The 17,626-nt window shown below is 30.4% G+C and overlaps 3 protein-coding genes across 6 annotated transcripts in view; 2 read left to right on the forward strand and 1 right to left on the reverse strand.

Moving 5' to 3' along the window:
* LOC126852276 (elongation of very long chain fatty acids protein AAEL008004-like) overlaps positions 1-13,533 on the reverse strand; it is a 52,134-nt gene extending 38,601 nt beyond the window's left edge. The window contains exon 1 of the mRNA XM_050596914.1: positions 13,233-13,533. The gene's annotated coding sequence lies outside the window, so the exon portion shown is untranslated. The remainder of the gene's footprint in view (positions 1-13,232) is intronic.
* On the forward strand, positions 2,850-3,806 carry LOC126852486 (piggyBac transposable element-derived protein 4-like). The gene has a single exon (XM_050597322.1). It carries the CDS (start codon positions 2,850-2,852, stop codon positions 3,804-3,806), a length of 957 nt encoding a protein of 318 aa, XP_050453279.1.
* A 1,097-nt stretch (positions 13,534-14,630) lies between the features above and the next one.
* On the forward strand, positions 14,631-17,624 carry LOC126852503 (protein penguin). Of its 4 annotated transcripts, none has more exons than XM_050597344.1 (3): positions 14,631-14,710; positions 15,070-15,189; positions 15,262-17,624. In XM_050597344.1, the coding sequence occupies exons 2-3, from the start codon at positions 15,084-15,086 to the stop codon at positions 17,097-17,099; spliced, it is 1,944 nt and encodes a 647-aa protein (XP_050453301.1). In that variant the 5' UTR covers positions 14,631-14,710; positions 15,070-15,083; the 3' UTR covers positions 17,100-17,624. The 4 variants fall into 4 exon arrangements, with proteins under 4 accessions (XP_050453301.1, XP_050453300.1, XP_050453298.1 ...); XM_050597343.1 differs by having other exon boundaries at positions 14,647-14,741; XM_050597341.1 differs by having other exon boundaries at positions 14,673-14,899.
* The last annotated feature ends 2 nt before the right edge of the window (positions 17,625-17,626 follow it).

The following is a 17,626-nucleotide window of genomic DNA, read 5'->3' on the forward strand; positions in this document are numbered from 1 at the left end:
CGTGTTTTTCAAATAACCTGAGCACATTTTTAAAACAGTGTATGTATGATTATGAACAGGATTGGGAAGTAACGCGTTACTTGTAACGTCGTTACAGTTACTTTTTTTCAGTAACAATCGTTACTTTTTTTTTTGTCTGTAACGATAACGGTAACGTCGTTACATTTTTATAGTAACGATAACGAATTAGTCGTTACTTTTTGGTTTTCTATTATCTTATGCTTATTCAACAAATTGCGCGCTGATCACGCGCATTATTCTTGATTGGATAAAATTATTTCGATATAAAAGCGCTGAAAGCATAGAGCTTACACTAATGGAGAAGTCATGGACGCAAGGAGGATCGACAAAGAGAGATATATTTTTCTGTCCTAACTGTGACCATAGAAAATAACGAATCGTTACTTTTTTAAGTAACGGGAACGGTAACGCGTTACTTTTATAGACTTTTATAACGTTCCCAACCCTGATTATGAAATACAATTAATAACAATTAATAATAATTGATCTCAAATCATTGCTTATAAATATCATTAAAGTATTTTTCATTATCTATCTAATCGCCGACAAACAACATCATTTTGGAAAAACAGATGATTTATATAATTATATAAATATGTTGATTTAAAAGTCATCAGACGAGGTATTTAATATGCGCGTTATCGCTTTTAAAAACAAAAATTCCGCAGTTACTATCCAATTGTGAATTTATGCAAATACTTTGTTGAACACATTTCATTGCTTAATCAAGGGGATATTCTGTTTCTTTTTATTTAATTATGCTTAATGACAAATAAAGTCATATTTTATGTCATATATTATCCCCAAAAGCCTCAATTTTGCACGATTTGAATATAGAAAAATTAAAATATATATCCATACATATACAGAGTGTTCCAGATCAAGGAAACTTTATTATTATTTATTATTAGATTTTATAGAAAATTGAAAAAAAAATCCCATAGGCCCGGAAACACTTCATTAAAAAATTACAGCTATAAAACTTTGAAGAATCACATTTTTTGATTATTTTTAAAAATAATTTCAAAACCCTTCATTTATTTGAAAAAAGTAACAAAATAAATCTGATGGGTAATTAAAGAACAAATGAAATTATCAATTTCATTTAATTCTGATAAAGTTCAAAAATGAATAAGCTCAAAACAATGAAAAAAGCAGAAATTTGAAAAAAAAAAAAAAAACACCTTTTGATGGTCTTTGTGTAAACACTACATTCGTAGTGCAAGCTTAAAATGCGAATATTAAAATGTTCTTATTAAATTTTCATCATAACTAATTACTTACAGAGATTTTATTAGCTCTAACTTTTTAACTACGCGTTTCCGGATCTATGTTTACGAAAGCTTTTTGTTCAAACTTCAATTCCCTAAGATCCTAAAGTTTTATTGACCTGACTTGAAACACCCTACATATATCAAGCAAATTAATTTAATCAATCGGCATCATATCGGACAAATTGCTCATCATATCAAAAAAATTGCTTGCTTAGGACTCGATGTATATAAATTAAATGGACAATTATCTGTCATGAAAAACTCAACTTTGAGTATCTGACGTATCTCCGCGTATACAATGCATAAGTACAGTCATAAAATCGTAAATGAGCGTGTTTATTTCTGAACCGACGTGGAGATGCTATTTCGAGTTTGGATTTTTCAAGAAAGGGTCGGATATTCCGCCGAAGGCCAGACACACAAGTTCACTGACATAAAATAGACTATTACGCGGCATATACATATATATTTTAATGACGAGAAATATATAACTTTATCCTTGACAAGGATTGGCTTCGACATTTTGATTTATTCTTAATAAACCTCGAATCTGGTGAATTGTAAATTGTTTCACATATTGCGAAACAGGAAGGAAAACTGCAAAGGCACTGCATTTGAAAAAGATATTCGGGCTGTGCGAAATGCAAAAGAAGCCGCACGTGTCATGCAAAAATTGCTGTTATCATAATGAATAATAGCAATTTTGATGATAAGTCGCGCATAAATAATAGAGAATCAATAATTTACGAATGCACGGCGCGTATACCTAACAATACATAGGCCGACAAAAAAAATTTTTGTCAAGCGAATCTAATCAGAGTAGGTTCTTATCCATTGCAAATAAAAAATAGTTGACTTTTTATCTTAAAATTTAAAACAACTTTAAAACCTTTTTGTTGACCTGTGAAAAAATTTTTGACAAATCATTTTAATCAAAGTAAGTGTTTCTTATAGATTTTTGATGATAAAAAACAATGCCATTATTAAAATTGCTTTATCACGTCAGGTTTCACAGTTTGAATTTTAATATGAGAACTCAGCAATCATTTATTTTAAAATTCAGAATAATTTTAAACGTTGACTGCCAGGCGCATTTTCCATGGTTTGCCCAAGGCGCCAACGTGAATTTTTCATTATGCGATGCATATTATGTTGAAGTATTATTTGCAGCAAATAAAGTGAGCTATAAAATCATGCTTGAAGCATTTTTCGCGCTGGGGTCACCGGTGACCCCACGGCGCTAGTGGTCAGTATTTACGATTGTCCTTTATTTCAAACTATCGTGTTACGGTTGCTAAGCGACTACTCTCATTATTTAGTCTTATTCAGTGCGTCCTACAATCAAGTAAGTGCGTTTCTTATATTTTTTCACTCTACATACGTTTTCGCATTTTATACCTTTCATTCAATTCTTTAATTAGCCCTTGTAAATATGACTTCAAATGAAGATTATTCATCAAGTACGTCATCTGACGGTGCAATTTTACAAAGACCATCAAAAAATTTCGAGTGCTATCAGAGAGTGAGGAAAGTTCATCAAGTAGTTCATCCGATATGATGAGAGCTTCTACGATACGTCGGCGCCGAATTGAGTCTGACAGTGAAACTGAAACTGAAGATAGCGATAACAATGAAGATGATGTACCAGAAGAGTTTGATGTGAATTGGCGTATTCCGTTAGGTAATAAAACCAACATCACATTTTCGGATTCGTCAGGTACCAACACAAATCAATCAGAAATTTTTGCTTGTACGGAGCCACATGATTTTTATTTCCTCTTTGTTACTGAAGAAATATTCGAAATTATTGCAAAACAAACGAACATCTACGCTACGCAAAGAAAATCAGAACTGCAATCGTATCGTTTAGATCAATGGTATGAAACAAATGCTAATGAAATAAAACGTTTCTTTGGTCTCATTATTTGGATGGGATTAGTGCGATTACCAAAAATTGAACTATATTGGAGTACATATGAAGGATATAAACAGGCACTTCCACGCACAATTATGTCAAGAAATCGATTCGAATTGTTATTGCGGTTTGTTCATTTCAGCAATAATGAAGAAAATGATCCTAACAATAGATTATCTAAAGTTGCTCATATTATCGATCATCTAAACAGTAATTTTAAGAAATATTATAATCCAGACGAGGTAGTATGCGTGGATGAATCCTTAGTGCCATTTCGAGGCCGCATATTATTTCGTCAATATATAAAACAAAAACGTCACAGATATGGAATTAAAGTTTTTAAATTATGTAGTGGGCCAGGGTACACTTATTCATTTCAAATCTACACGGGCAAAGGCGAAAATACAAGTGAAATATATGGAAATAAGTCGACTGAGATTGTAATGGCTCTTTGTCAAGATATTTTAGGCAAAGGCCACACTATCTGTACCGACAATTGGTACACTAGCGTTAACCTGGCTGAAAAGCTAATTGATATGCACACACATTTATTGGGTACTCTACGAAAAAACGGCGAGACAATCCAAAAGAAGTAGTGGCCCAGAAATTAAAACGTGGAGATGTTATCGCGCGAGAAAATAAAAATGGAGTGACAGTCTTAAAATGGAAAGACAAAAGAGATGTGTTAATGCTATCTACAAAACATTCAGCAGAAATGACAACAATACAGAAAAGAAACTGTACAAAAGAAAAGCCAAGAATGGTAGTTGAATATAATTTAGGAAAATCTTCAGTCGACTTATCTGACCAAATGGTTGCTTATTGCTCACCACTGCGTAAAACTATCAAATGGTACAGGAAACTGGCAATAGAGCTTTTACTAAATACTTGTATTGTAAATTCAATAGTGTTATTCAAACAAGTAACGCGGAAAAATATTGCAATTCCTGATTTTAGGATGAAATTAGCAATGTATCTAATGAAATGCCCCGATAACGATTGTATTTCTCCAATAAATTGCGTACCGAGAAGACCTCGGCATGAATTAAAAAATGCCGGGAAATGCACGAAATAATAGGCGATTTTGTAAGGAGTGCTATAAAAAAATTCAAAGCAGCTAGGAAGAACTAAAGCAAAGAATTGTACTAAAAAAGTGGTAACATATTGTTCCTATTGTGTTGATTCACCTTTTCTTTGCCTTCAGTGTTTCAATCTGACTCATCGTAATGCGCGCTGATAATATGTATATTTTTCATGTACTGATAAAATTATTTTTGTATGTTCTATATTGCATTAATTTCTTCAAACCATTATAGTAACAATGGTATTATTGAAAAATGTATCAGTATCAATATTTACACTAATTATGTACTTTTATCATTTGCTGCGTCGCCGGTCACCGGTGGCCCCACGACGCTGTAGCCAAGTCGAGTGCCGGTCACCGGTGACCCCACGGCAGTCAACGTGTTAAAACCTGACGTGATGGAACAATTTGATTTGCGACATTGTTTTTTGTGGCCGAAGATTTATAAGAAACTTACTTTGATTAGAGTTACTTGATAAATTTTTTTTTTATTGGCCTATAAAAAAAAATTTTCTCAAATAATTTTAATCAGACTAGGTGTTTTTTTATAAATTTTTGATCACAAAAATCAATGCCACAAAATTTTTCCATCACGTCAGGTTTTAAAATTATTTTAAATTTCATGACGAGAAATCAGCAATATTTCATTTTAAAATTCAAAATAACTTTAAAGCTTGATATGATGGAGCAATTTGCGGCATTGTTTTTTGTGGCTAAAATCTAAAAAAAAAAACATCTATTCTGATTAAAGTTATTTGACAACAATTTTTTTTTGTCGCTCTGTGCAATTAACGAATCTATCGTATCACATTTAGAAACATTGTTACACCGAGTATAAAAATACTAACTGACCTAAATAATTTATAAAAATATATACCGGGGAGGTAATGATAAAATTATTTTCACAAATATTAAATATGATTTCTAAATAATTTCTAAATTACTTATCTAATGACTGTTCGTCTGATGTCTTTCCAGATTTTTATCTTCTCTCTTGCTGATTTTTTACTGCTTCTTTTTGGATCACTCGCGATAACAGATTGACAGATTACGATAATTGCGTGACAATTTACATGGAAATTCCCTACATTAATCCCTCGCGCGATTTATCATATCGCGATGAGAAAATGTAAAAAAAAGTAATTAACCGTAATTAACCACGTTTTTTCACGAATGAAGAAGCAGTAAAAAATACACAAAGAGAAAAAAAGCATCTGTACAATGAGTAATAATTATACAAATCTACTCTCTGATTTTGCGGTCTGGAAAAACGAGTATTTTCCTATAGTTTCTTGTAAGTTGAATTCACATCCGGGAGACAAAGTGGCCTGTCACGTTAGATTTTCGAGAAAAAAGGTTGAAATCCCCAAGAACGCGTTTTTAGCAATCTTGGAAATTCATAGCAGACGAAGCCGATGCAAGAGACTTCAGACAGCGCTCAAATGAAAACTTGAATATACTTTGATATAAAAATATCGAATCTTTCACTGCAAATACTATCGAACCTCAGGCGGACTTTGTTTTTAAGTATAATTGCATTGTATCAAGTAAAACGATTGCAAAATCGTTGCAAACACTAGAAATTTGCAAAATTAATTAAAAAATGTGTTTTTTGAGCAAGATTTCCTCCCTCAAAATCCCCTTTTTCTCAAAAATCTGACACAATGAGGCCAATTTGTCTTGCGAATTTGGAGTGAGAGCAAAAAACTGTAGGAAATTACTCGTTTTTTGAGAGATCGCAGAAAAAATATAAAATTATGCAGACCTGTCTTATTTATTATCCGTTGTTTGTCAAATTAATTGCCTGTTTAATATCAGATGATCCATTTTGAATTATCGTGTAATAGAATATATATAAAATATTTCAAACTTCATTTTAAAATATTTAAAATATTTATGATACGATATATCAATTATATATAAAATATTTCATTATTGTTTATAAGATTTATGATTATTTAAGTTATTTTTATACAAAAATCAGATTTATATATTTTTCAAAACTTTATCTCTAAAAAAGACTTCTTACAATAATTATATTAATACAATAATTATATTAATGAGTATTAAGTTTTCTATCTTGTAATGTCAAGATAATAAATTTACGAAAATTGTAACAATCGTAAGATCAAGTAAAGACTCTCTTATATAATAATGTATACAGCCAAACGTAAATTTAATCATTATAAAAAGATCAGAAAGTCAATGAAATTCTACAGGGGAAAAGCGTATTTGCGGAATTTTTATTAAATATACAAGACTAGTACGAAGCGAATACAAAGTCTCGAAATACGTATTTAGAATGATATGAAATTTCGGAAAAAAAAATTCCACTCTGTATACATTATTATATAAGAGAGTCTTTACTTGACCTTACGATTGTTTGAACTTGATTTACACGTAATGTATTGTATGCAGATACGTCGTGACATAATTATAAATTGTTGATAAGACAAAGAAATATATTATGTAGGTGTAGAAATGTATTATGTGGTCAAGTATTTTTTAAATAAACATTAAATGTATTACCAAACATCTATCTGGTCGCATTTATAAAGAAGCATTTAATAGATAGAACATAGCCTCTTACAAATAAACCAATAATTAAATAAATAGTTATAAATAATCAATATTTGATTGTTCATACATATTTAGCAAACCTACTTCCGCGAATGCGCATTAATAGGGAAGATATTACCTCATCGTCTAGAGAGAGCAATTATTTACTTCGCAATATTATCTTTCAAGGAAATTCTCATATTTAAAAATTCCACTCTCGTTAAGCACGTACGACGACATGAAGAAAAAAAAAAGCATTATAATATATAATACAACTCACGTCATGCACGTGCTATTTCATGAAATAAAAAAAAGAATTATATATTATTGACATACACACACATACACACATATATAACTTTGATGAGCAAAAATGTGTAAAATTGCTGCCTAATTTTAATAATTATTTATTCTCTCGACATGATGGCGATCTTATTCGAAGACGAGTGAAATATAATGATATCGATGCATTTCTAAACTCACTAATTTATCTTATACATACACTTTTTTTGGCTCTTTTTAACAATAATTTTATTAAAAAAATAGAAGTTTAAAAATTAATGATTTTAATTCTATTTTAGAAAAAAATCTCAGAAAGTCCCTAATTAAAAGAAAATAATTAAGGTTAATCGAGAAAATAATAGATTAATAAGTTCAATCAGAAATATATTAAAGATTGTATTAAAAAATATATAAAAATATATAAATATTAAAAATATTAAAAAATATATGAATATTAAAAATATTAAAAAATATATAAATGTATTAAAAATGTATTAAAAATTGTATAAAAAATACATCTTTTAATTCATATTACTTAGCATAACATTATGTTCGCGAATAATATTAAATTATATTTAATATTATTATATATAAAATTCATTTATATTTCAATTATATATAAAAAATTCAATTATATATAAAATTCATTGCAATTATATTTGCAAATAATAAATCTAAACTAAAATGTTTTTAGAATGATAAATGCAAATATTTGATAATTGGTTTTTTTTGCAAATCAAATCATCATTATATAAAAAAGTTGTATAAGAAGATCGCGGTGTATAAACAATAAGCACAAAAAATTTCTATTTAATAAATTTGCAATAAAATTTAAAATTTAAAAATACAATTTTTAATTAAGTTTATTATTAATAAATTCGAATCAATAAAGAAGACGGATGTTGTAAACAATTTTTTATATTGCACTAAAAATGTTAATCTTAATCATTAAAACTTTCAGCTCAATTAAAATAATAAATTTTTTTATTATTTATATAAATATCCGAAATCATAAAATACCAGTATAATTGCAAGCAAAAAAGCAAGTTTCGAGATACCAGAAAAACATATTTACATCTTTAGAATTATAAAATAATGTCAAAAAAAAAATTTACGCTTTATTTCTGCAACTGAAAATGATGTCATTATTCCAGCTGTCAAAATCAAGCATTATAGCTAAAATATTATTTGAATTATACAAAAATGCAGAATATAAAATATTAATATTTATAATGCAAATAGTTTTTGCTCAGATTTGCCAATTATTGTTTTTTAATCATATAACATAAACTAAAAGATGTATATATATTGAGATAAAATATATATTTTGACAGAGATTTATTAAGAATGTTTGTAAAAAATGATAAATTGTAAAAAAAGATTGGATTGAGACCTAAGAAAACTAGAGTGCTTTTTAAGAACTTAGGGTAAAATTAGAAGAGACGGCAATCCAACAAGAAATATTAAGAATGTATGTGGCATATGTTGAAATATTGATAAAAGCATGAAAATTTCGTAGACTGTTCTACTATTTTTTCTTTGTGAATCTTTATCTTTGTGATCCTGAATATCTGTGCAAAACCTGAGCATAATTCTCCTAACAGTTTGGAAATTATTTAAGATTAAAGTGATTATTGATTCTTGAAATGGATAGAAAATCGCGTAAGTACTTATTGACAAATTTGACAAGCAAACAACATTGCCAACAAAATAAAAATGTTCACATATATCAAGAAAATTCTAATATTTGGGCAAAACTTGATTTAAATCCATTCACTTAAAAGTTATTTATTAAAAATTGTAAAAAAATATTATCTGTATTTTTCTCTTTCTTTCTCTTTTTTTCTTTGTTTTTTTTTTTTTTTTTTGTTTATTTCAGAGAATATTCATGATCAAAAATTTTTGTCATAAATTAAGAAAAATATTAATTACGACTACTTTCTTTTATGTCAAAAACCATATGATTTTGTGATATTTTAATTCTTTTTAAATCCAGATTTAATTATTCAAACAATATAAATGTAAAAAATATGTTTCTTTTTTTTTAATTTTGACAGTTTTTTGCTACTGTTATACAGCCAAAACATTCTTAAAAGAACAATTTAAATTTTAATAAAATAAAGAATATATATTTTATTTTATGAAAATTGTAAAAATAATAAACACTTTATTTATGATAATTGTAAAAATTTACTTTAACTTAATTTTATTTTAGAAATGTAGAATAGCATTGTTATTTAATTTTCAAAAAAATATTTTTGGACTATATTAAACGTACTCTTAATGTAATAAATGAGATGAGATTATACACAATATATACTATACTTAAAATAATGTAGTTCCTATTCTTTCTAAAACACATGTTCATCAAACAAAAGTCAATTAGATATATCGTATATACTATAAATAATTTATTTCATTAAATTATTAAATATCATTAAATATATCACTGTTAAATGACACGTAAATAATTACCTAAATGCATGATAAAAATTCTAACGCTTAAAGAATGAGTGACCAGCAAAATGTTAATATGAGAACAAAAAAAAAAAGTCACGATAAACAAGCGCAATAATAACTCATCTCAATTCGTAACGACTTTATCATTCTACACATGACTGTGTAGCACTTTCCTTCTCTTGACGTCACACCACAAATAAGTACCATCTCTCCTATCTTAAGCTACTATATCCCGACTTTACTTACATTACTCTCAAGGTACATCTCTCCTTTACTCGGAGCAAATCAAGCTATACTAGAGGGCTTCTTTCACAAGCATTGCGAAAATGCAAAATATAAACAAACGGTTGAAGGAAATCGCGAAGGCGATAAAAATAATCGGGGATAGCAACGAGGTCGACGATCCTGTCACGAGATGCAAACTATTGCTCGCTATACGTTTACGACCTTGGCCGATTAATGCGAAAGTGCTATATCAGCGAAGCTCGAAGAATTAAATACACGGTTTGATCAAATTCGTTACATAATCCTAGACGCGCCGTGCGAAGCCTCCCATTGAGATGCTAATTGCATGTTTTTATTGAGCGATGTATTGAAAGCGAATCAATATGATTCCAATGATCATTATGAAGTTACGCTTGTCATGTGTAAGCACTTTCGTGTCACGCTTATGTCAACTATTTACAAAATTCCGCCTCCCCCTCCTCTCCACCAAAAAAGTTCATTTTAAAAGACTTTTTTCTTCTCATATTAGATTGATTAGACAGATACATAAAGTCGCAATGGAATAATCTATATATTACCGATATATACATAGTGATTCCGAAATAGGAAGCCAAATTTTAAGAGTATAAAAACGTCAGACAATAATATATAATAATGCTGCGAATAATACTGTATTAATAATGTGCGTCATGTGATACAAAATTGGTCGAAGTTATATTATCTTAATAAGTGAGAAGACTTTTAGTAGCTCATTAATGACGTAGTTATCCTAAAAAGTAACAACTTTACGTCACTAAAATCTTTCGAGAATTCTACATCAATTAGCGAGCTAAAACGTAGGAAAAATTTATTGCGTTCAAAAGATTAATTTATAAAGAGTCTTTTGCAATCAATTTACTTTTGAAATCAAGAATTATTGCCACTGTGAAACTCTAATTTCAATATAATTAATAATCTCACTGTGAAACTCTAATTTCAATATAATTAATAATCTCACTGTGAAACTCTAATTTCAATATAAATAATTGACTGCAGATCGTAAAGAATTAAATTTAAAAATTATTGCTGCTTTAAAATCAGCTTTAAAATTTTTATAAAGCAACAATATTGGCAGCGGCATTTCTGATTGACTTTAAACAATTTATCAATTATAAGCTAAAGATCCCATAAGAGCCACGCATTTATATTATTATCATATTTTATTATTATCAATATTTTCCAAACAATTGGAGATTTAAAAAAATTTTAAATATTTTTATTTTAACGCAAAACTCATTTTATATAAAATCATATAAAACTTATATAAAAACTCATGTAAAAAGATGTAGATTTATGATATTATATTTAAAATAATTTTATTAATTATTTAAAACTAATAATTTAATTATTTATATAACTTAATGATTTATATAATTTATTATTATTTATAATAAAATAGTTTAATTATTTAAAATAATTTTATTTACGCAAATCTCTCTTGTAAAAAAGTCTACATATTCATGATATTATGATCAAAATAATTTCATCAACGCAAAACTCATGTGTAAAAAGATCTATTTGTGGCATTACGTTTAAAATAACTTCATTTTAACGCAAATTTCACGTGTAAAAAGGTCTATTTATGACATTATATTTAATGCGGGAGAAGGCAAAGACATGCAATCCGCGGTTTTGAAGCTCACTCGTGACAAAAGTGACTCGCAAACGAGGAGGAAGAATAATGCGGGATATACGCGAGCGTTGCGCGAGGAAGAGCGCGTTGCATTCTTCATAATTTCTGGTCTCAAGGATTCCCCGAGCTCTTTCCGAGTTTTCGTAAGTATTTCACGTACGCGAATCAAGTATTGTAGAATTGCGCGTCCGCGACGTGATCCGCGTGCGAACGTCGTCGCGATTCCACGAGCGTTTCAGTTCAATAGAGAAAGAAAACGAAACGAACGAGATTTTAAAATAAGTTTGGGGAAAAAAATTCCGTAAAATAAAGGAGGAGAGGGGGCGGGGGAGAAGGGGGAGTTAGATTATGGATTAAAATTCGGAGACCTTCTCCTCGCTTGTCGCTTAATTTTCATGACATTTTGTTTTTAGAATCTTCTTTAATGTATGTGCAGAATTATCTCTATTAAGATATATATAAAATATTGTTGATATATAAAATTAAAATAAAACTAACATAAAATTAAAATTAAAATCTTATTGCATCATTAATGGCATGCTGCTTGTTTACCTCATTTGTGAATTGTAAATGCTCTGGAGGGATTCAAAATCGAAGTAACTTGTGCATTTTTCGTTTCGTCGCCGCGACGGTTACATACAATAATTTAACGAGGCGAAAAAAAGAAAAATACTTTTGCCTTTAGTTTATTGACAGACTGTATAGATATATTCGATTAGCACAATATATTTCATATATATTCATTAATTCAAGACGATGTGGAAAAAGAACAGTGCCTTGTCTCGATGTGACTTGAAAAATGACAAAAAGTCTGTGACATAGTTCGGCTCTAATTGAGTGACTTCGAAACCGACACGTTTTCGAGGCACACGACGAAACGATGTACACGTGACACCGCGTCGCTGCATAGCATGCGCCATCCGCAACGCGCTGTCTCTTGACGGATGGCCTCCAAGTAAGAGCACACGATCAGCTGAAGATAATAATATGTGTATATATATACATATATATATATATATATATATATGTATGTATATAAAATAACTCTCTTTCTTCAAATATATCGTCAAAGCTCATGACAAATAAATGTTGGCGCACGCGCGCGCATGTATATGTGTATATGTGTGAGTGTCTGATAATATAAACATAGGAAAAAAGATGACTAAAAGACAAAGCGTCTGCAGCTTGTTTGCCGTCTGAATTTTCAGACAGAATTATTATTTGAATTTTAAGACACGCACACACTTCAATTTTCAGACAGAATTATTATTTGAATTTTAAGACACGCACACACTTCAATTTTCATACACGTTCTCCTGAACTTTTATAAAAACGACTCTGATGATGATTAAGACTGATTAGTTTTTGAAATCTTTTTCAGACATTTAGATCTGAAAAATTTCAGACACCAATAATGTGGTTGAAGAGAATTTTTGACGTCACATTCTCGTGCAAATGTTTAATTCGAGAGCGAGATTTAATCGCAATGCTTCATCTGTTAACAAAATTGAGTGGAGACGTGATGATTATTTAAGCTTCATTTAACTTCAACTGAATGATATAAAAATACGACTCGCAGCGAAAAGCGAATTCAAGTAATTTTCTCGATGTCCCTGGCATACACACACGTATACACACATACATTTAATATCACGCCGTTGGTATTAAATCAACCAGGCTCCATTCGTTGCCCGGTAAATCTATCAGCTGATCGCGTGCACGCTTGTCACGTTCTTTCACCTGTTGCGCGTCGTTCGTCTCGCTGCCTCTCTCTCTCTCTCTCTCTCTCTCTTTCTCTTTCTATCCTTATGTCGCTTCTCTCTCTCTCTCTCTCGCTCTCCCTTTTTCTTCCGTGTAAATTGATCGATTCTTCTTGATGTTGCCGGGATATGATGTACGCACCATGCACTCTCGCTTCGCGATAATCACCGCATCCACGTTACGTCGCGGATGAACTCTCGAAGTGGCGATCTGCGGAAGATTAGATTGAAGTTAAAAATATACACCAAGACGAGCCCGCTTCTGGTCTTCCGCCGCTGCTCGAGGCGACGTAAGCGAGACTTCCCGCGCGCGAAATCCCCTTTTCGTCACCTGACCAGGAGCGGAGCTAGAAAATAGTACCTAATCTCAAAAAAAAATGTGTAGGGTATTGTATGTGCAGGGTGTTCTAGATCAAATCAATGAAACTTCAGAGTCTTATGGGAAATTAAATTTGGAACAAAAAGATTTTCATCAACGTTTTGTTAAAGAGTTATAGCTAATAAACTCCTTGTAAGTAATTAGTTAAGAAAATTTAATAAGAATATTTATATATTTGCATTTGAAATGTTTGCACTATAAATATAGTGTTTACACAAAGAGTATCGAAAGGTGGTTTTATAAATTTCTATTTTTTTCATTGTTTTGAGCTTTTTCTTGATTTTCCTTATTAGAATTAAATAAAATTCAAGTAATTTAGTTTGTAATTTAATTACCCATCAGATTTATTTTACGTTTTTTCAAAAGAATAAAAGGTTTTGGAATTATTTTTAAAAGTTATTATTTAAAAAATTTTTCAAAGTTTATTAGCTATAACTTTTCAACAAAGTGTTTCCGGATCTATGTTTATAGGAACTTTTTTGTTCCAAATTCAATTTCTTATAAGACCCTGAAGTTTCATTGACCTGATCTGGAACACCCTGTATATACATGTACATATACCTGGCGATGTTCCTGCAAACATTTTTTCACACATTTCAACGAGAAGAAGCTCAAAGAGGATTGTCAAATAACGACTACGGATGATACAAGAAAAATGACAAATATATGCGAAAGAGAATCGCCAAATCAACGAAATCGCGCGATGTACGATCGCGAGGGGACGATATTGCGTGTGGAATGCGACGTTCAATGCAACTTCATTACTAGAGATATTCGCGCGAATTCAATTTCGCGTCAAATTCACCTTCGAATAATAATGCGATATCGCGAGAAAGACGAAGCAAGACTCAAAAATCCGCTTTCGTGATTGATCGCGACTTGTCGAGAAAAACGATATTGCGATTTTCGAAATACTGCGATCGAGAATCTCGAGTAGTATCGAACATGTCAATCGCAGATACGTTCACAATGCAGCCGACCAATCGCGAGCGCAAGCTCGTTGAAAGATCACGTGGTCGGATGCATTGGTTTATACACGTGCGTGAAGATATCGCACTGTAAAATTTTGGATTTTGTGGGTAATATCGCCAAATTGGAGTCTCCATAAAAGTATTTTTTTTTTTAGATTATTCAAATGTCTTCTGTTGTCATTTTTTATTTTTATCTCGTGTTAACAGCATAAAATTAAATTGCTCTGCAACTTTTTTCAAGATAAATTTGATTGAAAATCATATTTTACACATTAGAAGGTTAGCTTAGGTTATAAGGTAAAATAGAACTTTTATATACACAGAAGCAAAAAATTTTGAATTCTTTTCGTTGATTCTTTAATATTATTAAAGACTGTAGTACGAAAGAAGTCAAATACATAATTTTTATTTTTATTTTATCAAGATTTGATATCTACTCTTTGAATAGCGTGTTATATATTTCTTAGATATCAATTCAAAGATGAAGCGACCAGTAAAGGATTTAGACACTGGCGATTTAAATACAAAGAATGATAAAGAAACAACAAATAATGAAAAGAAGAAAGTGAAATTCGCGATACCTATAGGTAAGAATAAAAGAATAAAAAGATTAAAATATGAGAAAAATTATATATGTAAAGATAACGATACTTTTGCAGATAATAATATAAAGACATCTTTTACGAAGAAAAACTCAAAGGGAAAAAATTTACAAGTGGCAAATCGTAGTGCAACAACTGAGAAAATAGATTTGCTTAAATCAAAAAAGAAAAAAGCACTTGGACAGAAACCTAAAATCAAAGAAGAAAAAGACTCGAAGAATTTTCAACTGACCAAAAATGATGCAACGACCGAAAAAACAGATTGGCTCAAGTTGAAAAAGGAAAGAAAGGAGCTCAGGCAAAAACGCAGAGCTAAGAAATTGAATAATGACACAGTGTACGACAAAATCATTCAGGCTAAACAGATTAGCGAGAAGTTACGTAGATCGGATTGTACGACGCAGGATCGAATAAATTTTACTCGAACATTACATGAAATGTTGAAGAAGCACTACAGCAAAGTGATATTTACACATGATATGTCGAGAGTTGTTCAATGCATGATTAAACATTGCGAAGCAGATGTTCGAAAAGCTATATTTCATGAAATAAAGCCATTCGTTGGGCAGATGTTACAATCAAAATACGCGAAAAGTTGTATAAGAAATATTTTAAAATACGGCTCGCGAGACATCAAAAATGACGTTATCAATACGTTTTACGGTAATATCATTAAATTTATGAGTCACACTGTATCGGCTCCTCTCGTCGAACTCGCGTATTCCAATTGCACGGACCTCGATAAAATATACTTCAAGCAAGAATTTTACGGGGACATATATAAACAGGCCAAGGATAAAGCCGTTAAATCATTGTCGGACGTATACGAAAATGCAGACGGTATGAAATCAGCTACATTATCTGCCGTGAAAACAAATCTAGTTAAAATTTTAAATAAAGGTCTCATTAATTCCACTCTATTGCATACAATTTTATGGGAATTCTTCTGTGTGTGTTCGACGGAAGACAAGAGCGAATTGATAGTTATGCTGCGTGTTTTCATTGTACCGCTATCACAAACAAAAATGGGAGCGAAAGTCGCCACACAATGCATATGGCATGGCAATAACAAAGACAGAAAAGTTATTATGAAGGCCCTCAAGGGGAATATAAGGACAATTTGTATATCCGAACACGGTTACATGATATTATTAGCGCTTTTCGATTCTATAGACGATACAGTTGTAATGAAGAAGATAATATTGGCCGAATTGCAAGAAGATCTAACGGATATTGCACTAGACGAGTACGGGAGGAAGGTAATATTGTATCTCGTGGCTAGAAGGGACTCTCATTATTTTTCGCCAAGTATCGTGGAATATTTACGTCAAGGTGACGACAATTCGATAAGCAAGAAACCAGCCGACATTAGGGAAAAGGAACTTCTCGAAGCAATTCGCGATCCACTTCTTGAGGCTGTGATCGCGGATGTAGCAACGTGGTTGTCCAATAGCGCTATAGCCATGGTTACTTTAGCGATATTAAAAGTAGGATCTGGGGAGAAACTTAAGTCTGCATTCGAATTAATTGCCAAGTTTATCAGCAATGAAAATGCGAAGATCACAGAAAACGATACTGTATATAATTTAATCGAACATCCCGGATTGCATATGATGTTGAAGAAACTTATTCAAAATGACAAGGAGCTATTAAAAAAGAATGAATATATATTTGGTAGCGCATTGCTACCATATTTAACATTAGAAGTACTCAAAACATGGATAGAATGTAACAGAGCTTGCTTTTTAATAATTTCACTCATAGAAAATGAATCCACAAATTATGCATCTATATTGCTAGGTAAATTAAAACAGATACAACGAGATCTCGAATTGAAAAAGAGTCCTGGAAAATCGATAATATTAAAAAAATTAAAAGAAAGTCATAGTTCATAATAATGAAAACTGAAAGTATAATATGAATTATTAGTATAACATATGATCCATAGACATACGAATGGACTATACGAATATGCTATATATTTTTTCATACTATATATATTAAATATATTCGAAAACAAAGAAAAAGTGCAACTGGCCATCTTCAAATTAATTATATTGTTTTGTTTCTGTTTTGAATATGTATGCATATAGTATAAAAAATATATAGCATATCTCTAGTCTATCTTTATTTTTATATCTGTGGTCATCATATTATGTATATATATCACATAATAATATTTTATATATATGTACACATAGCATATTATGTGTGTTTAAAATGTACAATTAAGTTTTTTGAAACTTAATTTTACATTTTCAATTTTATAATAGTGTATGTGTAAGAAAAAATAAAGTACTCCTAATTTTTTTATAAGATGAATTTCTTTCTTAATTTATTTAAATATTCTGGAAAAAGAAAATTGTTAATGTTTACGATTCATATCGAAGTAAATTTTATCAGACTATTTCACATAAGAATT

This window comes from Cataglyphis hispanica, chromosome 10 (assembly GCF_021464435.1).
Source record: "Cataglyphis hispanica isolate Lineage 1 chromosome 10, ULB_Chis1_1.0, whole genome shotgun sequence".
NCBI classification, from domain to species: domain Eukaryota; kingdom Metazoa; phylum Arthropoda; class Insecta; order Hymenoptera; family Formicidae; genus Cataglyphis; species Cataglyphis hispanica.